Source organism: Carettochelys insculpta, chromosome 10 (genome assembly GCF_033958435.1).
Source record: "Carettochelys insculpta isolate YL-2023 chromosome 10, ASM3395843v1, whole genome shotgun sequence".
Taxonomy (NCBI): Eukaryota; Metazoa; Chordata; order Testudines; family Carettochelyidae; genus Carettochelys; species Carettochelys insculpta.
Window position 1 is genome coordinate 10,622,312 of NC_134146.1, and position 21,910 is coordinate 10,644,221.

Here is a 21,910-nt window from a genome sequence, read left to right on the forward strand (position 1 = left end):
CCTAGCTGCCCACCCCCAGCGCTGGACTGTAGGGACGTGGGGCCCAGGACGTGGCCCCCCCTTTTGTATATATTCCCCCCAGTTTATTGTTATTTTGTTGTAAATAGTTTGTATATTTGACCCGTTACTGTGCTGATCCTTACCCCCCCATGTAAATAGTTCTCCCCTTCCTTGTCTTCCCCTTTCATGTTATCCCTATTTTTATAATGTATATATATTTATCAGTTAGATTTCCCCTGTACATAGTTAGTTTCTGTTGTTCATAATAATAATAATAATAATAATAATAATAATAATAGTTCTAGTAAAGATGTTTGAGTTGACAAACAACTGTCTGCTTTTATTTTTACATGAAAAGTGGGGAGGGGTGCTCTTGGGTGGTCTGTGGTGTGGGCATAGGGGCAGGGAGTGTTGTGGAGGATGGGGGGGGGTGTAGTGGGGGGCCTGCCAGCGTTCACCCCGTGGCCTCATCGAACTGGGCCTGCAGGGCCTCCCGGACCCGGGTCCCTTCGGGGTCCACCTGGTGACTGGGGGCAGCGGGTGGCTGCACATCGGCGCTGCCGGCCTCCACAGCCCAGCCGTGAAAGAAAGCCCCCCCCTTGCTCTCCACCAGGTTGTGTAGGGCGCTGCACACACCCACAATCTGGGGGATGTTGGTGGGGCCCGCAACAAGGCGGGTGAGGAGACACCTCCAGCACCCTTTGAGGCGGCCAAATGTGCGCTCCACCACCTGGTGCGTGTGGTTCAGGCGCTGGTTGAAGCGCTCCTGGCTGGCAGACAGATGACCCGTGTATGGGTGCATGAGCCAGGGCCGGAGGGGGTATGCCACATCTGTGATGACGCAGAGGGGCATGGTGGTGTCCCCCACAGGGATCTCCTGCTAGGTGATGTAGGTCCCCGCCTCCAGCCGGCGGCACAGGCCCGAGTTCCGGAATACCTGGGCGTCGTGGGTGCTGCCAGGCCAGCCCACATAAATGTCCAGGAAACGGCCCCAGCTGTCCACCAAGGCCTGGAGGACCACTGAGTGGTAGCCCTTCCGGTTTATGTAGCATCCTCCACTGTGTTCCGGGGCGTGGATGCGGATGTGAGTCCCATCCAGAGCCCCGAAGCAATTGGGGAAGCCCAGGGTGGCAAAGCCCGTGATGGCGGCATCCGGGTCCCCAAGCCTCACGAGCCTGTGGAGGAGCAGGGCGTTGATGGTGTGGACGACCTGCAGGGGAAGCACATGGGAGAGCACCAATGAGGGGTGTGCAGGGCACTGTGTGTGGCCCTCCCCTGCCAGGGCCCCCCTCCCCTCCCCTCCTCTCCGCTCCCCTGCCAGGGCTGCCTCCCCTCCCTCCCCCCGTTGGTCCTCTTACCTCCATGAGGACAGCCCCAACGGTGGCCTTGCCAACGCCAAACTGCTGGCCCACGGATAGGTAGCTGTTTGGAGTGGCCAGCTTCCAGACAGCGATGACGACCCGTTTCATGGCGCTGAGGGCACGCTGCATGGCAGTGTCCTGGTGCCTCAGTGCGGGGGTGAGCCACTGGCATAGCTCCAGAAATGTCTGCCGGCTCATGCGAAAGTTCTGGAGCCAGTGGTCGTCGTCCTACTCTCCGAGCACCAGCTGCTCGCACCAGTCAGTGCTGGTGGGGTAGCTCCACAGCCGGCGGTGTGTGCGGCAGGGGGGGTCGGCGGGGTGCTGCAGGGTTGGGGGTTGAGTCCTCCTCCCCTGTGGGCAGCTCCTCCTCTGTGGCAAGGAGGTGCTCAGCTGCCTCCTGCATGGCACGGATCAGGGCGAGCACTGCTCCTGCAGGGGCAGCTGTGTGGACCTCTGGCTGCTGCCGCTGCTGCTGCTGCTGGGGGTCCATGACTGCGTCGCTCGAGGTGTGTGTGCCTATGGCTCTGCAGACCGCGTGCTGTGCAGGCTGTGTGTGTCTGGGAGGGGCCCTTTAAGGGAGCGGCTAGCTGTTGCCCCGGCAGCGCTAGTCCGCCCTGTGACCCTGTCTGCAGCTGTTCCTGGCACCCTTATTTCGATGTGTGCTACTTTGGCATGTAGACGTTCCCTTGCTGCGCCTATTTCGATGTGGTGCTGCGCAACGTCGACGTTGAATGTCGACATTGCCAGCCCTGGAGGACGTGTAGACGTTATTCATCGAAATAGCCTATTTCGATGTCGCTACATCGAAATAAGCTACTTCGATGTAGCATTCACGTGTAGACGTAGCTAGTATGTGATAAGGGAGGGGGAGATGCAGGTGAGAGAAGCCAATATGGTGGTATATTGCCTCTTCGTATTTATCACCAATGACTTGGCAGTGAGAATGTAACTTATAGATTCCAGGGTGAGTGTGGAAGGGTTTGGTTATTCAAAAACGCAATAAAAACTATGAACTCAGGCAGTTTCACAGTGAAATCACTGAGATGCAAAAAATGTGGATCCCCTCCCCACCTGCCATTTTTCAATAGTTTTCTGAGTCGAGCCAAAAGTTAAACTCCTGACTTAGGTATTTAAACAGACACTTCAAGTTGAAACTTGTGTGGAGCCTGGCAAAAGAAAGGAGCCTGGAGAAATAGATGGAAAATCAACAACAGCAATTACTAGCTATAAAAATTTTTACAAAGGTTATCTATACTCAAGTCATGTTGTTTAGCTCTGTAGTGTATACATGAACTTATCTCATGATAAAAATATTAATGCAGCTAGTGGCTCATGTTGGATTTAATTGGAAATTTTATCAACTCAAAAAACATGAGCCTGAAAGCATTTTACCTGCTATTGTTAAAGTAACAGCTAAGATCCCTAGAACAGAAAGCGATTACTGTGGAAGGGAGGAGAGAATACCCAAATTTTATCAATTTTTTCATTTGGTCCTCTGTGTATTTGACCACCCTTTGCATATAATCTCTCACATTTTCTCTTGTAGGTGTGGGTTTTTCACACAGCAACAAGGGAGAGAATCTTTTAAAAATTAGTAAAATATGATTAGTAAATCCACAAAAACTGGCACGGATTCTGCAGGGCAGGCGGACACAAGATACGAGAAGTAATCGTTCCACTTTACTCTGCACTGATGAGGCCTCAACTGGAGTACCGTGTACAGTTCTGGGCACCACATATCAGGAAAGATGTAGAGAAATTGGAAAAGGTCCAGAGAAGAGCAAAAAAATTATTAAAGTTCTAGAGAACATGACCTTTGAGGGGCATTTGAAAGAATTCGGTTTGTTTAGCTTGGAAAAGAGAAGACTGAGGGGGCATATGATAGCAGCTTTCAAGTACCTAAAAGGGTGTTACAAGGAGGAGGGATACAAATTATTCTCCTTATCTTCTGACAGTAGGACAAGAAGCAATGGGCTTAAACTGAAGCAAGGAAGGTTTAGGTTGGACATTAGGAGAAACTTCCTAATTGTCAGGGCAGGTAAGCACTTGAAATAAATTACCTAGAAAGGATGTGGAATCTCCACCACTGGAGATATTTAAGAGCAGGTTAGATAAACATGTTAGTGAACATCCAGATGGTGCTTGGTCCTGCTGTGAGTGCAAGGACTGGACTTGATGACCTCTTGAGGTCCTTTCCACTGATAGCATTCTATGATTCTGTGACACAGTACCTAGAAAATAGCGTTTTAAACACTCTTTATAGTGGACTACACATCAAACTGACAATATCCCTTTGAATTAGAGATGGACTGTAAAAGTTTCACTCACTGGCAAGTTTGGCCCCTCCTCACTAGACCTAGTGTAGCAGCCTTTCTGTGTCTGTCACCCCTGCTGGCATCTATTCTGTGCCTTCTTACAACAGTCTTCTGGACTGGAGGCTGAGAGCCTCATCCCCTCAAGCATAGGAAAACTCCAGACAAAACAGGATGTTTTAGTAACCATGCACCAGAACCTGAGTCCTGTTCTGGGCTTTATAGTCTTTGTCCCCATATTTGATAGGCTTTCACCTCCCATCTCTATGGGGTTTTAAGGGGAACCCAGTCCTGTGTTTTCCTTGTGTCCCAGCCCTTGTGGCCTGTGTGATAAGCACCTAGGGTTTGCTTCTTCTTCCCAGAGCTGTTTCTTTTGCTTGTAGGCAGCATCTGCCATGAAGCTGTGCTCTCCTGCGCCTCTTCCTACAGGTTTGTCTTTGTGACCCTTTCCTCAAACTGTTGCTTGAAGCTTTTACAGAATGTCTGTTGGCCTCTGGGCCATCCCCTGGAACCAGTACAAGCTTATATTGCAAGCCCTCTCTGCTCTCAGTTCTCCCTTATGGAATCTGTATATATTTTTGCATGAGCCATCCAGTTGGGTTCTCCTCAACTGGACCTAACCTTTAATTACTGTCTCCCTCCACACCAGGTGCCTTCACAAAATGCGTCTCTAGCTTTTCTTTATCCGACCACTGCCAGTCTGGAGTTCTCACACGCCATCATGTGGGCAAACTGGTCCAAATTAGGAGAGAACTGACGTAAACTTTTTTCCAAAATCAAACCACATAATGAAACTCAGTAATTTATAATTAAAACCAAAACCCCTCTGCACTTCTCTGTCTTCCCTGGAACTAAAGGGAACACATGAAAATATCAAAAGGCTTTTAATTCTCTGTGTATTTCTGACCTCAGTGAAATCTGCACACCCTGGAATATCTTGAATAAGCTTGTTTTTTCAAGGCAATTTTCAGGAAAACAAAAAAGGCAAATAGAATCAAGTTGTTGTGATGTTTTTGGTTTCATTCCTCCCTAATTTGAACAAGATCTGACGTCATCAGAAAGGTTCAAAAAGCTAAATAGCAGATTTCCTCCATTTAATATTCCCTGGTCTTGCAGTTTGGATTTCTTCAAGAGAAGAAAGAAGGTATGGTTAGGCCACATACTCAGAAAACCGTCATCCAGCATAGTCTATCAAACTTCTCAAATGGAACCTGCAAGGAAAATGCTAAAGAGGGAGACCTTGGACAATGTGGAGAAGATCTACTGAGACTGAAGGACAACGACTGAGGTGTTCCTGGAGTCATTTAGAAGTTTTGTCCCAAGACAGAGTGAAGTGGAGGAGACTTGTAGAAGACCTATGCTCCACTCAGAGTACAAGGGTTCAAGCAGATTTTACAGTTGGAACCACTAACACAAACTGCAGGCAGACACTGTTGGAGAGCTTCAAGGGTTACAAGAGAAGAAAAATCTGCCTTAGTTGAAACAATCGCAGGACTGTTCTTGATGAAGAAAATCTTTAGTAAATCCATAAATTGCCTCTTCATTTAAAATAAGGAGTGCATGCTCAGTGTTTGAGACTGTATATAATTTATAACTCCATTTACTTTTCCAATGGCTTTTTATTCAAGATCTCTTGAAAATCAACTACAAACTTACACTATTCTACTTACTGAAAACTCTGTGTGTGTAACATAACATAACACAATGTTATGACTGCATGTGCTGATTTGTAATGTTCAAAATATAACAGTTTCACATAAGCAGACGTCTAAACCATATGACAGAGTCAGGCTTGTAAGTCTTAGTTGTGTCTTTTGAGACTTGCTAAAATGTGACCAGGGAAGTGTTTTACTGCAAGTTTTGCTCTTTCTGGGAAGATAAAAACAAAAATTACATGTGAGTCAAATGTTAATGTTTTAAAATGAGGATTTTTACTAGTAATTTCTGATTTAAGTATACAGCAAACCCTTGATTTAATGGACCCTGATTTAATGGATTTCAGAAATAATGGACACAGTCTGTCAGCTCCCTCATCTCCGAATAAATGCCAGCAAGTACCCAGCTGGGGCTGGAGGAGCTGCCGCCATGGCTGGGGCTGCCAGGACTGCCAGGGACACTGCAGCAGCTGGGGCCACTACAGCAGGGTGGGTGCCCAGAGTGGCAGGAGTCCTCTCAACAGGAGCCCTGGGCAGAGGCACATCCACTCCAGGCGAGCTCAGAGCCACTGCTCTGTAAACAGTGCAAAGAGCCCCCTGCTGAGCTCTCTCTCCGGATCCTGCTGCATTCCTCCCAGGTCTCAGACAGAGCCTCTCCCTTGTGCACCTTGCAAGATACCTCCAGTCCTGCAGGTTCAGATTTAACAGACTTTCAGCATTAATGGACACCCTTTCCCCACATCAGTCCATTAAATTGAGGGTTAACCATAATTAGAGTAAGACTATGAACACTTTCATTTTTGGTTCTAAATTAAAACTGCTATTTTTTAACAATCAGTGTCATGCACTTGTTCCTGTGGGAAAATTCTGTTGATTTAAACGGCAGCCAGACTGCAGGCCCAAGACATGAGGCGTTGAACCACCAGTTAAGTTTGGAAACATTTTTGGATGGGCTGGCTAGAAAGGAGCACCGAAATGCTGAATGATCATCCAGATTTTAGGGCAGCATTTCATTGCCTTTGGAAATATTTATATGACTGTGGAGAATGAGAAATATCTACCTTACATTCAGTTCTTCGTGGTGTAGTCTGTCTTTTCTTCACTTCCTTAGATTAATCATTTACAATGTACGTTCAATGAACCATGATGACCACTTCAGCTGCTCACATTTGCTCTCGAGATTCACTTCTCCAGCACACTAACACACTGATCTTAGCACTACTGAAATGTTACAGTGGAATGAAAGGTCTTAGACTGCTTGAGAGTTTTGTAGACTGTCTATATATAACCCTTAACTATGCACCTTTGTATTCACTAGTAAATATTCTGCAACCTCTGTATTTACAATTGTCTGCTAATTAGCTTTGCACTCAACATATTTTATGCAGAGGAATCAGGCAGCTCATTGAGGATTCTGAAAAATTTCTGAGGCGGTCAAAAAACTCATCCTCCTCTCTACACCCCTTACAAGTGTACACTCTTCAGATATGTACCATACACATTGCATGCATGTAGCAATAAATCTGAGAATCATAGGTCAGGAGGGGATCACGAGAGGTCATCTAGTCCTATGCACTCACAGCAGGAATGAGTCTTATCTATCCCCGACAAGTGCTTGTCTAACCTATTCTTAAAATCTCCAATCATGGAGATTCCATAACCTCCCTTGGCAATATATTCCACTGCTTAAACTCTCTGAGTCAGGAAACAACAAGAAGTCCTGTGACACCTTATAGACTAACAGATAATTTGGAGCATAAGCTTTTGTGGGGAAAGACCCGCTTCGTCTTATGCTTATGCTCCAAATTATCTGTTAGTCTTTAAGGTGCCATGGGACTTCTTGTTGTTTTTGAAGATACAGACTAAATTGGCTACCTCTCTGACACTGGGTTAGGAAGTATTTCCCAATGTTCAGCCTAAACTGTCCTTGCTGCAATTTCAGGCCACTGCTTCTTACTCTCTCCTCTGGGATTAAGGAGAACAATTTTTCTCCTTCCTCCTTGTAACAACCTTTTTATGTACTTGAAAATTATTTCATCTCCCCCTTAATCTTCTCTTTTTTCAGATTAAAATCCATTTTTAAAATCTTTCCACATAGCGTATGTTTCCTAGACCTTTAATCATACTTTGTTGCTCTTCTCTGGACTTTCAAAAAATTGTCCACATCTTTTCTGAAATGTGGCACCCATAACTGGACACAACACTCCAGTAGAGGCTTAATCAGCACAAAGTAGAGCAGAAGAATTTGTGGAGTCTTGTTTATAACATTTCTGCTAATACATCCAGCAGCACCGACAGCTGCCATGGGCCTGGAAAAAGTGGAAGGTGGGCCCAGTGAGTGGAAGGGGTGGGTCCTAGACCTTCCACCACACACACTCCTTCACAATCGCACACAGCCAGACCAGTGCTGCCACAGCATTTTGAAGCAACCCAGAGATCTGGCCGCTACTAAAGTAACAGCAGATGGAGCTCTGGGCCCCTTTGAAAACATCAGGCCTTAGGGCATCTGCCCCTTTTGCCCCACTCCCACAAGTGGGCCTGAATACATCCCAGAATGACATTTGCTTTTCACAGTGTTGACTAATATTTTGCTTGTGGTCCACTGTGACCCACAATCCATTTTTGTGATATTCCTTCCTCAACAGTCACTGCCATTTTCTATGAGTGCACCTGATTGTTCCTTTTAAGTGGAGTTATTTGCATTTCTTCTTATTGAATTTCATCCTGTTTACTTCAGATCATTTCTGCACTTTGTCCCCAATCATTTTTGAATTTTTACCTTATACAACAGTTATAACTACCCTATTTGGTCAATGGTTTCAAAGTGGGTCTGACAGAGACAAACCACGTCACTTTGACCAGTAAAAGCCATTCAAAACATCTCTACCTCATAGCCATGACTATGGATTTTCTCCTGCTGAGGAACAATTTCCTGCTGAACTTGAAAGCCTTCGTTTCCACTACCTAGACCAATCTGAAGTGTAATTATGTTCAAATAAGCTTTTGTAACTGAAAAATGTAGCTTCAAAAGTAGCCACAGAAGCAGTCCCTCGGTTGGGTTCCTATCCACAGCCATGCTAATAGATGCTGGGATCTTATTAAGGGTTTACAAACAGAACTTAGTCAAATGGCAGGAGTACTGGGATGGAGGGTTCCTGGGGAGTAGTTAGTGGCTACAGAGAGGACCTTTGAGACAAGAAGGAAGCATAGCACAAGTCTGGCAGGAGAGGGCACTCTGCTGCTGGAGTTCTACCAGGACATAACACACTATTTACATACCATGTCCCGAACAGGGATTGCTGTACGCCTCCCATCCACTCATTAGAGCATTTGAAAGACAAAACTTTCAAATGTGGGTGCTCAAGTTAGGGATTTAAAGCTATATTTAGGCACTTAAATAAAAGTGGCCTAATTTCTGTGATACCAATTACATTAGTTTTTGGTCCAGCTCTGAAGGCAGCACTGAAGTAAGGGTGGCAATCCCATGACCCCACTACAATGTGTTTGTGACACCACCACCCCAGCTCCTTTTGTGTCAGCAACCCACAGTTACACCACCAAGAAATTTCAGGTTTGAACAGCTGAAAACATGAAATTTACCAGTTTTCAAATCCTACGACAGTGAAATTGGCCAGGTGAAGGTGAACTTGGTAGGGTCCTATCTATGAAGGCCTACTACATCACCTTGGAAGTCATTGTCTTTTGCTGTCCAGCTGAACAGCCTGCCATTGCCGAATCACAAATCTGCAGAAAACATTCCAGCTCTAACGTTTTTCCCTCATAGAAATTCACAAAAAATATAACAACACAATTCCAATGTTCTTATACTGTCATTGTGTTACATCATAGTATGGTCATTTCGAGTCTCCACCAGGACCTAGAAAGCTACCATTGAATGAGACATTTTACAGTCTGAATGTTGCACACCAGATCATTTGGCAAAACATAAGAATCAGTTTTATCTGTGGACTGGCATACAAACCCATTTCTGAATACTGTCTCATGATGTTTTGTGTTGCATTTATGTATTAGAAAAATAATGTAAACATCATATTTGTTTTTCCTGAAGAGCCTGATTGTCAATTAGCATGCCATAAATAAATATTGCTTAGTTTCCAGATATCCTTATGAAATTCAAGAAGGGACAAGGAAATAAAAACTGGGATCACTGCCAGTTTCAAAGGCTACGTAACCTCATGTTAAGGCTCACAAGAGATCCCACGCTATTAACACTGGAGTTCTATTTTTCACTACAGTGGTAAGTCTCTGTTTTGGGTTCAGTGCTATTTATTATCAAAGAAATATTACCCTTGCAGTTCTGGTACACTGGGAAGGAAGAAAGAGCATAGAGAAATATATCTTCAGGAAAGCAGCAGGGGAATAGTTTTACTCATGGCTGAAGAGGGCATAGAATCACAGAATCCTAGGGCTGGAAGATACCTCAGGGGGTCATCGAGTCCAGCCCCCTGCCCAAAGAAGGACCAACTCCAACTAAATCATCTGAGCCAGAACTTTCTCAAGCCGGGACTTAAAAACCCCTAGGGATAGAGATTCCACCACCTCTCTAGCTAACGCATTCCAGTACTTCACCACTCTCCTGGTGAAACAGTTTTTCCTAATACCCAACCTAGACATCTCCCACTGCAACTTGAGACCATTGCTCCTTGTTCTACCATCCATTACTACTGAGAACACAAAAACTGGCTACTATTCCAGGTTCTTAAAGATGCTATATTTGCTATCAAAAGGGCACATCCATTCCCAATCAGCTATTACATGTAGCATTGTCAGCTGCACACATTACCTGAGATACATTCACCTACTTTACAGGGGAACAGTCATTGCACACAGCTGGTCAAAATACATGGGGTTTTTTTTCTGTGCAAAATTTTAAATGAACAACTTTCATTTCTTTTTATTTTTGTTTTTTTCCCATTTTCAGCTGAATATTTTAGATATGAATCCACATTTCCCTTGTACATTGTTGTTTGAAAAAGAAATATTTTCAGTATTTCAGAGGTTTTCTTGTCCTCCTTTTAACTCCATTTTTCCTCTTTTTCCTCTCCCTTTCTCCCCCTTCCACTTTTCAAAACTTACAGATTGGCCAGTGGAGAAGGGAATCATTGTAACTTTACCACTATATTATGTTTCAAAATGTCCTTAGCTTCCAGTATTTGGAACATGTGGGAAGGTTACCAAAAACTAAAGGAAAAATTCAGATTTGAGATCAAACAAAAATTATCATTTATTCTGGAAGTCCTCCACTGAAAAATTGAAAAAAATCAAATTGAACACAAAGTTTTCCTGTATTTTTTTTTCTCTGAGACCTCACTTTTTGAGCATAAACTTATTTTGTTTGAACAATTTTGACAAACACCCTGCAGCATGCTCCTGGAATAGAAGCACAGACCAAAATCACAGATATATAGACCAGATGATTTCTTAAGTTCTTTCAGCCGTATATTTTTATGACTCTACTAGTGTGACACAGTGAAGGGCCTGGCACTTTTTATATCACTATTAATTACTATTTAGAATATTACATTATTGCTGACAACTACAAGATTAATTTGCATGCAAATCATCTTTCATACAAGTAGCTTCTTAAATATCAAATTTCCAAGTTACCTTCAGACAGCATAACCTTTCACACAATTGCATTGGAACTATTTATGCAGTGTTATAAATAGAACTGTTGAGGAAATGGAATTTCTGTTTCAGAGGAAACATGGTGAAGTCCAAATCTGGGGTTTCTTCCTGTTGCTTTTGCATAACTATATGGGACCAAAATATATCATTTTGAAATTCTAGTGAAATGAATATCCAATGTTCCCCCATTGATTCAGATCAACTGAATCATATTATTTTGATTAAAAAGTTTTAAATAATATGATGTTATTTTTCACTAGGAGAGTGGTGAAGCTCTGGAATGGGTTACCTAGGGAAGTGGTAGAATCTCCTTCCCTAGAGTCTTTCAGCTCTGCCTTGGCAAAGCCCTGGCTGGGATAATGTAGCTAGGATTAGTCCTCCTTTCAGTGGTGGGATTGGACTCTATGACCTTCTGAGGTCTCTTCCAACCTTATGATTCTATGGGATGTTTTGAAACAACTTAACACTATAATTTGTACTCTGAAATAACATCACCCAAAAATATAATTTTGTAAAAATCTGAACATTCTCACTGAAATATTTGATTTCAATGGATTGGTGATTTCTAACAGAAAAAAACATTCAGATGGAAAATTTGGACTCACTTGAGATAATTGCCTGAAACACATTTTGTCAACAACAGTATTGGACATAGCTAGACCCTGGCACCCTCTTCTATCCATAGGATAGATGTTATCTTGTACTGTAAAACCATCACATGCAGAGCACCAAAAATGACAGTGATTTCCCTGGCCTGAGGCAAGATGGGAGAGTCTAAAATAACCTTTTTCCTACCTCATCAGCTTGTCAGTTAACAAAGTAAATATATTTTCATGTGGCATAGCTCTCTGGGGGAATGTTTACAGACCTTCTTTCAAAATAACATTGGAGCCTCTACACAGCAAAGCTGCTATTTTGAAAGAATTTCAAAATAGCAGTTGGCTTATTTCAAAATATTCCACGAGGAATAGCACCTATTTTGAAACAGCTACTTCAAAGTAGGTGCTGTGTAGACAGGGAATAGAGCATATTTCAAAATAAGCCAGAGTGACTCCATCTACACTGCAAATTATTTCAGAATATCTGGCCATTTTCTGAAAGAACACGAGGAGTGTCTACACTCAAAATGTGCTCTTTCGATCCAAATCGAAAGAATGCAGCTTGTCTTCCAGAAGCCCTCTTGTGCTCCCAGATCAGGAAATGCACCTTCTTTTGAAAGCTTCTTTAGAAAAAAAGCATGTGTAGATGCTCCTCAGACTCTTTTTTCGAAAAAGCAGTCCCTGTGGCGCTGGATTTTTCAATCCCTGACCTGTCCTTTCAAAAGAGTAGGGGTTGGATGGACATGCTGTATAGAAAAACTGTATTGATCTTTCAATCTGCATTTTGCATGTGGACATGCTCTTTCAAAAGAAGTTTTTTGGAAGAGATCTCCTGGAAGAACTTCTTTTGAAAGATTGCTGTAGTGTAGAAAAGAGCATCCAACAGCAATTTCCTTTCTTCCCATTCCATTCCTGCCCTTCCAATTTCATTAAACTCTAGGGCCGTTTCTATACTTGCCACTTTCTCTGAAAGTGGCATGCTAATAAACGTCCCAAAATATGCTAATGAGATGTGGATGCAAATTCCCCACACCTCATTAGCATAAGGTCACATGATTTGGAGTCCAGAAGATGTTCTTCCAGACTCCAAAACAACACGTAGAATCGCGGCCCCCGGGGATCTTACGGAAGGAAGTCTTCCTTCCAGAGGCTCCTGCTTCCTGAAAATATTTGGGAAGAAGGGGACTCCGGAAGGAGGACTTCCTTCCAGGAGACCTCCCCCAGCAGCCGCACTTCTACACATTGTTTTGGAGTCCAGAAGAGCATCTTCCAGACTCCAAATCATGTTACCTCATGCTACTAAGGCACAGGAAATTTGCATCCATGCCTCATTAGCATATTTTGGGCCATTTATTAGCATGTCACTTTCTCCAAAAGTGGCATGTGTAGAAACAGCCGAGGTGAATGTTTACATTTCAGTGAAACACCCGTAGCTGGCCTTTGTCAGCAGACTAACCCGTGGGCTGTGACCTATAAAATTGCCATGTAGACATATTGGCACCCTGGAACCCTATGAGCTCAAAGGGTCTGAGAACTCAGGCTGCATGCTAAGCCTGAATGTTTACACTTCAATTTTACAGCCCTGCAGGCCAAGTCCTGTGAGTCCAGAACAGCTAACTCCCGCCAGTCCTGGGTGTAGACATGACTTAGGAGTCTAATCAACAATTGTGGTACATGTTCTTTTCCCTATATTTTTCTTACAGAATAAAGGAGTCTGCAAACTAAGAATGACCTACATTTCACAGCTGCTCTTTCTTCTAACTTTTAAAATCAAAGCAACTAACTTAACCTCATTGGAAAACTTTACTGGTGTACAGATTAAAAAAGATCAAGAAAGTATGATCTGGTATTTCTGGACATGGAATGTCCCACTGTACTGTTAAAAGCCTGACCCTTATGCTCCCAGCACAGATGACCTGTGACTGAGTCTGCAAGTCACTGTAGGGCTCCCATTTGTAAAAAGTGGGCCCCAAAAATCAGTGTTACTCAGTCTTCTTTGAAGAGTGCTTCAGTTCACTATATAGTAATTCAAACTGTTTTTCTTAGTGATTATGTGACACTTCAAAGGATACATTTCCAAGACAATGTGTCAGTAAAATGATCAGCTATTCAAGGACCATGAAAGTGATTACATTTTTATAGTGTATAATGTAATATGACATTTCACAACAATGCATCATCTCTAACACAACACTTTTTAAAGCACAGCAAGATCTGGAAATCCTAGTTTTTTCCCAGATATGCTTGTCTTCAGTACAAAATTTGACTCTCACAATTACCTTTCCACAACATCCTCTCCATTCCAGCAAGTTGAGCTGTCTCGCATCACCAGGTCCCCATCACATAGCCTTTCTGCTATCGAGGCATAAAAGGTTCGGGATCGCTTCATGTAGTTGATGAACTCCCTACAAATTAGGAGAAGAAATTAATAGTGGAACAGTGAATTCCTGGGGTAAGTTAAATATTTCATTCATGATTCTGTAAGATTAAAAGTCTGAATCCCTTACAAAAAAGAAATAAAATCTAGCGAAGTTAATTTGCTCTTGCTTAAAGTATATCCCTGTTGATATCTCCTCCTCCCCTATTTACTACAGGAGCAATAGGTTAATTTGGGCTTTAAAGATACTGTTTACAATCAGCAGTAATACATCACACAGTGACTGAGAAATTCTTCGTTTAAAGCTTTTGTATCAGATCATTTGGAGGTTTTACTGTTAAATAGATATTTTTGTCATACTTTTTGTCAATATTTTACCTCCACCCCAAATTGGGGGAAGTAATATTGTCATTTGGTACTGTTACTGGATGGAGAAGGCTACTTTTAACCAACTACACAATTCCCCATTAGATGAGTTGAGCATAGAATTTGAGTGTAGCTAAACAAGTCTCCTAGGGTTGTGAGGGTGTTAGGACCACCCTCTTATTGCCATCCTTACCAGGTTGGTCTTACAGGATGTGCCCTCTCATCAAGTCTGGGGCCCTGCCCATAGTAATGGCCTGTGCTTTGTGTTTTGGAGGGAAAATCACAACTCTAGACTGTGCAAAAAGCATGACATCTGATGTTGCATGGAGGGAAACATTCCTTCCTGGGGCATCAGCTGATGTCCTAATAAGCCATTGTATCTGTTTTACTGAGGTGACTATATAAAATATACAGTGACAACAACTTTACCTCAGGCAGCAGAGTACATCTCTGTATTTAGAACACCAGTAAGTGAGATTACAGGGATTATTTCTGTAACTTTAGGTTCTCCTAACTGGTACTCCTGATGCCTAAGCCTCAGTGCTATAAAGACACGCGTCTGGACACAAAGCAAAGCCATGCACAAAGACTGAAACTAAAGCTCTAACGGTCAATTGTTGTAACTTCTCCTCTCCCATGGAAGCACTACAGAAAGAGAATGGAACCATTGTGGTTCCATGGCTTCCAGGAGGCAGGCCATACAGGGAGACATTTCATTGAGAAAAGGTTTGGTGATATGGTGGGGTGCATTGAAGGGGAGTTGTCAGGATATATGTTACCATGTTGGAGATAAATGGGGCACTTTAGCAAAGCTCACATTATAGCAAACACAGCAGAGCCACTAAACACCCACTCTTGCTAAAGGGTCTGGGGGAGTGGATTCCTCTTCTTCCACCCTTCCTGGACCTTGTTTTCACTAGGTAAAAAAGAGATTTTGCACCAAGTGTTAGCTGCTACATGGGAATTAATACATGATTAAATCTGAGTGTGGATGAAACTGTTTAATACAAGGGCCACCACTTGGTCCTAAGGGAGGTGTGAACTGACACCATTCATGTTATTCTAGTAGAACTATGAGTTCATAAGCATGTAATGAGCATCACCACCTTTCCCTTTCTTCCACTTCCCAAATGGACTGTCTGCTGGATGCAGTAATTAATTTTGAGTAGAGAACCTATGGCTGTTTCTACACATGCCACTTTCACTAATAAACAGCCCGGAATATGCTAATGAGGTGCAGATGCAAATACCCAGCACCTCATTAGCATAAGGTCACGTGATTTGGAGTCCGGAAGACATTCTTCCAGACTCCAAAACAACGTATAGAAGTGCAGCCGCTGGGGGGGTCTTCCAGAAGGAAGTCCTCCTTCCGGAGGCCCCTTCTTCCCATAAATTTTTGGGAAGAAGGGGCCTCTGAAAGAAGGACTTCCTTCAGGAAGACCCCCCTGGGGCCACACTGCTACACATTGCTTAGGAGTCTGGAAGAATGTCTTGCGGACTCCAAATCACGTGACCTTATGCTAATGAGGTGCTGGGTATTTGCATCTGAACCTCATTAGCATATTTCGGGCTGTTTATTAGCGTGCCACTGGGTATGTCTACATAGCAACCTTATTTCAAAATAAGCTATTCCAGAATCATTGGAATATACTGGAGTATGCACACTGAGCCCCAGAGCCTATTTTGATATAGAGCCATTAGATGCACCATGGCCTATTTTAAAATAGGCACTATTCCTTGTAGCTGTGTCTACACGTGAGCGCCGTTTCGAAAGGGGAAATATCGAAGTTTGGTGGTCAAAATAGCGGCCGTTGAAGTAGAGCACCCACTGCCATTTTTCAGATCGGCACTTCAATCCGCTCTTTCAAAGTGCCACTGAAGTCTTTCGAAAGAGAGTATCCACATATCTCCAAGCCCTCTTTTGAAAGAAGGGAGGCAGGAAATGCCACGGACAGGGTCCTATGGCCGACAACCCCTTCCAGGGCCGCAGCCAGCCACCTTCTTTAAAGGTCCCCTCCCTCTGCCTTCCCCTCCACACAAGCCGAGTGCTGCCCAGCCTGTCCCAGCCCAGCAGAGCCCACTCATGCCCGCCATGGAGGCCCAGCAACAGCTCCTGCAGGAGGATGCCCTCATCATTGACACCCTGCTGGCAGTGCTGTGCACCATTACTGCAGCTGCACCCGAGCTCATTGGGTGGCTGGGCAGTCCCCCCGGGGACGTGGGGTGCCCCCCTGGGTGCCACAACACCTCTGGAACTACCCCAGCAGCAGTGGCTGGTGGAAGCGCATGGTGCTAGGGGAGTGGGGTGAGGAAAGGTGGCTGCGGAACTTCCACATGTCGAGGCAGACCTTCGAGGAGATCTGCCACTGGCTCACCCCCGCACTCCAGCACCATGACACCTGCATGCAGCCAGCCCTCACCCTGGAGAAACGGGTTGCAATTGCCATATGGAAGCTGGCCACCCCAGACTCCTATCACTCCGTGGGACAGCAGTTTGGGGTGGGCAAGGCCACCATTGGGGCTGTACTCATGGAGGTAAGGTGGGGCCAGGTGGGTGAGGGGGCTGGGGCAAGGGGAACCCTCCGCTGCAAGGGGCCGGATGGGAGGGGGGCGGGGGCTGCATGGGCCAGGGGCCAGACGGGAGGGGGGCAGAATTGGCTCTAGGCGGGGGGCGACGGCCGCCACACCTGCAGTACAGCACGTGTCCCACTTCCTCCTCTGCAGGTCGTCAGGGCCATCAACGTGATGCTGCTCCAGAGGGCCATCCGCCTGGGGGATCTGGACAACACTATCACCGACTTCCAGGACCTGGGCTTCCTGAACTGCACCAGCGCTTTGGATGGCACACACATCCCCATCCGCAGCCCGCGACACAGCACTGGCCAGTACATCAACCGGAAGGGTTACCATTCGGTGGTGCTGCAGGCCCTGGTGGACGCGAGGCGCTGTTTCACTGATCTCTACGTGGGCTGGGCCGGCTGCACCCACAATGCCCAGGTCTTCCAGAACTCCAGCCTCTGCCGCTGCATGGTGGCCAGCACCTTCGTCCCCCAACGGGAGATCCCCGTGGCAGAGGACACCACCATGCCACTCTGCATGGTGGCAGATGCAGTGTATCCCCTGCAGCCTCAACCACGCCCGCAACATGGTGAAGCGGGCCTTTGGGCGCCTTAAGGGGCAGTGGAGGTGCCTCCTCATGCGACTGGAGGTCAGGGTCATCAATGTGCCCCAGGTGGTGGGCACCTGTTGCATCCTCCACAACATTGTGGAGGGAAAGGGGGATACCTTTGTCCCCCGTGGGGGCCCTCCAGCTGGCACTGTCTATGAGCAGCTGGGCGCCGCCCCCATCCACCAGGCCCACCGGGATGACCACCACATCTGGGAGGCCCTCAGGCAGGCCTTTGCCGACAGCCACCTCTGACCCACAAGCACGCCCACATCCCACACACATCCATCACCCACCATCCCCGCCACCCCCACCAGCACTGCACCTGCACGTCCACTACCCACCATCCCCCGAGGAGCACAGCACAGAGTGGTGAATAATAAAGAAATATTTATATAACTGGGTGTTGGTAGCTATGTACAGAGGGGAACCTAACTTGTTGGAGGGGGGAACTTAACTTGGAGGGGGGAACCTAACTTGTTGGAGGGGGGAACTTAACTTGGAGGGGGGAACCTAACATGGAGGGGGGCGAGGTGCTTATTCCGGGGCAGGGGTGGTGGGCTGCGGGCCCTGTCGGCCCCTAGAGCCCCTGCCCTCCTGGGTATGAGGTCCCCAGCAGGAAGGGGACGGTGTGTTATCACTGGCAAATATTGCCGGTGAGTGGGCCTGATGAGGGCAGAGGGGACGGGCTCAGTGGGGGCGGAGGGGACGGGCTTATTGGGGCAGAAGGGGTGGGCTAGTGGGGGTGGAGGGGGCAGGACCAACAGGGGGAGTCGCTGGGGGGGGCCAGGAGGTGGGCCACAGTCGCTGTATGGTCCTGGACGGCGTAGCCAATGCCCTCCAGGGTGGTGAGCAGTCTATCCCAGGCTGCCCTCTGCCACTCCATGTAGGCCCGGGTGAGCTGGAGGTGCTCCTCGGCCACCTCGGCCTGTCGCTGGCTGGCTGGGTCCTCCTTGGCCTGGTGGGGGTCCCTCCGGCCAAGGCCCCAATGGCGCGCTGCCTGGGATGGCATCCGGACACCTCCAATGGCTGTGGGCTGGCTCTCGGGGATGAGGGACAGTGCAGGGCTCTCCCGGCCCATGGATGGTGTGGCTGTGTGGAGAGGAGGAGACCATGTCACTAGTGTGCCCCGGACAGCAGGGACCCGGCTGTGGCCTACCTGCCCGAGCCCACCCCATGGGGCCCCTGCCCTCCCAAGGGACACTGACACCCCAGGGAGCACCGACCCGCCCCCCATGGACCAGGCCTCCTAGCCTGGGTGTGCATCCAGGGGTCTCACCTGCAAGTGGCCCTTCCCAGCCCGCGGCGTGCGGGCCCCGAGAGCTGTCTGGCACCGACTGGCCGCCACCCCTGTGTGGCTTATGGCGCTGTCCACTGAGGGCAGATGCTGGGTGTTGCTGATGCACCACTGTGGGGTGTTGCATCCCATGTGGGGGTTGGCTTGTGTGCAAACTGGGAGGTCCCGTGTGCAGGCTCCTAGCTGTTGCGTTGCCCTCACCCTGTGGAGTAGGTGTGTGCCCCTCCCTGGACATACCGGAGGGTCTCTTGGCAATGTCCGGGGATGTCCGGCCCTCGGTCACACGGCTGGAGGAGTGAGAGGGAATCACGATGGTCAGTTCCCCCTTCTCGCTTGACCAGTCCATGGTCCCCTCGCCCTCCTGGGTCCCCGGTCCAGACTGCTCCTGCTCCTCCTTTGGCTGCAGCTCCTCCCCACAGGTGTCCAGGAACGCCGGGGGTGGTGAGCTCTCCTGGGGCCCCAGGATGCTCCAGAGCTCTCTGTAGAAGGGGCATGTTACTGGAGCCGCCCCAGAGCGTGCGGCCTGGTCCCTGCCCTGCGCATAGCCCTGGCGCAGCTCCTTGACTTTGGAGTGTACTTGCTCTGCAGTATGCTCCGGGTGGCCCATGGTGTGGAGGCCCTGCACCAGGCAGCTGAAGGCGGCAGCATTGCACCACTTGACCCCCATGTTGCACAGGACCTCCTCGTCCTGCCAGAGACCGAGGTCACGCAGCTCTCGCTCCGTCCAGGAGGGGGCCCTTTTTTTTTCTCCCCTGGGAACCCTGGGGGGACTTGGAGGGGAGGGCAGTGGGGCTCACGCGGGGCTGGCTGCTGGCCATGCAGGCACTGGAGCATGGAGCTGGAGTACGTGCTCAGGGTGCTCCTAGCATGCTCTCAGCTTTGTGCCACGGGTTTCCTGCGTGTGTGCAGCTTTACGGCAGCTAAACGCAGGGACCATGTAGCCCCGCTGCTGCACTCCAGCTGATCGGCGCCATGGCAGACCCGTATTCCAAAAGAGCGGACTGTGGAGCATCTACAAGTGTACTCTTTCGATTCAATATTTCGAAAGGGGGCGATCTTCCTGATATGGGATCAGGGCTCGGATTTCGAAGTGTGCACCCCGTTCTTTAGATTTTCTTTGAAAGACGGGTTTACACATGTGGATGCTCCTCCTGCTCTTTCGAAAAAGGGCCACTTTTAGGTTTTTGCACATGTAAACATAGCTTGTCTGAACAGCCCCTATTTTAAAATAGTTATTTCAAAATAGGTGCTATCCCTTGCAAAATGAGGTTTACCAATTTTGATATATGGCAACCACTATTTCAAAATTATTTCAAAATAGTGGTTGCACTGTGTAGTTATTTTGAAATAACAGCTGTTATTTTGAAGTAACCATGCTGTGTAGACCTACCATTAGATACACCACTACCCACTCTCATGGGATCACCATAAGGGCTATCCATTGTATGAGGTTGCATAGATGCCTCATTCTAAGACTGGCCAGTCTACTAAACAACACTGTCTCTCAAAAGTGCACTCTTATAATTGTCTGCTGCTCATCTTACTCAGTTTAACAAAGTTGTAAATTCCTTTAGAATCCTTGAAAGAATTGAGCTATGTTGTGCATAGATAAATAAAAAGTTTTAAAATAAATATTTTCACAAATGTTTTGTGTTCAGAGATAGATGCTGATATCTACTATTTTCATTGCTTATTATGTGAAACTATTTTAATTTTAACAGGAAAAATATAGCTTCCAAATGTTTCACATGGTACTAAACCATTATTGATTTCTAAAGTAGCTGTATTGAAATGTCTGCCTTTCCTAGTTGGTAATGGAATCAAGAGCCTTATAATTTGAATGAGCTACACAAAGAGACAACAACATATGTCACCTTGATTTCATTCTTACCGAGAGATTTTTTTCAAACTTCTGGATTTGTCATTCTTTGACGCTTTCAGTGGCAGAGAACTGGAATATGCCGGGGAGAGTAAGCATCAGTCAGAAGAGATTGGGGATGAGGGGAAAGCAGGAATTCAGGCAAACAAGGGAAAGAAATGAGAAACAAAGAAAAAAGTAAAAATTATTTGAAAGAAAAGGTCAAGCACATGCATAGGATTTTATCAGAAAACAAATGAGAAAAATGATGGTGAAATTTCCCAAAGCATAGGCACAATTAAAAATATGTCATCACATTACTCAAAAACACTGCAGGGTCTGAGTTAAAGAACTTTGTCCTTAGCTAGAGTCAAACAAAAATTACAACTGCAAAAGTAGCAAACAGAACAACATGTTAAAAAAATGCTATGGACTTGAAATCTACCATACCCATATACGGAATGAATGAGTTTAAATACAGGTCAAATATTATGTATATGAGCATACAAGAGGAAAAAAAATGTCTTTGAATGAGCGTCACACCAATGGGAGTATAAGTGGAAGGTCTTTGTTTTTCAGGGTAATGAGCAATTTGCTGAACTTTTGCAAGGCTATACAAGTACAGGTGTTTTGGACTGTTCAGTTCTGGGACTCAAGAACTGATCACACTGATTGATACAAGAAGACAAGCAGAAAAGCCAGCTCACAGGGTCATGCCTGAGGAAATTGCTCAAAGGGACCTCTTTAGAAAGAGAGACCCACAAGTTGATTTCTCCTTTACCAGTGTGGGTTAAAGCCCTGTCCATACATACATATGTGTTTTGTGGCACTGTCATTATGAAATGTATAAAAACATTTGGCTTAAAGTATTCACATATGGTGGGTATCTTGGTTATGCTCTGAAGGGTATGTCAAGACTATGGGGAAGACCGACCCAGTCAAGGTCAATCTTCCAGAGTTCAATTTTGAGTGCCTTATGAAGACATGTGAAATCAAACTATCTGGGGTTGAGAGTTGACCACTACACTCCTCAATATTGTGAGGAGTCAGGGAAGTTGACAAGAGAGTTTCCCCATTGATCTCCCTCTGTGAAGATGGCCAGGTAAATCAACAGCAGATAAGTCAATTCTAGCTATGCAATTGCCATTGCTAGAATTGCATATCTACGATAAACTTACCTGCCTCTGGTGAAATAGCTCTTTGCCCACAAAAGCTTATGCTCCAATAAATCTGTTAGTCTATAAGGTGCTACAAGATTTCTCTTTGTTTT

General features: G+C 46.2%; 1 protein-coding gene across 5 annotated transcripts in view; it reads right to left on the bottom strand.

Annotated features, from left to right (window-relative positions):
- The window catches only part of LOC142018592 (glypican-5-like), a 662,349-nt gene that overhangs the window by 386,561 nt on the left and 253,878 nt on the right, over positions 1-21,910 (bottom strand). For 4 of the 5 annotated variants that reach the window (XM_075004528.1, XM_075004533.1, XM_075004532.1 and 1 more), the window contains exons 5-6: positions 20,674-20,733; positions 13,856-13,981 (exon numbers count right to left, since the gene is read on the bottom strand). In XM_075004528.1, coding sequence (XP_074860629.1) covers positions 13,856-13,981; positions 20,674-20,733 — 186 coding nt within the window. The remainder of the gene's footprint in view (positions 1-13,855; positions 13,982-20,673; positions 20,734-21,910) is intronic. The other variant, XM_075004529.1, reaches the window with a different exon arrangement.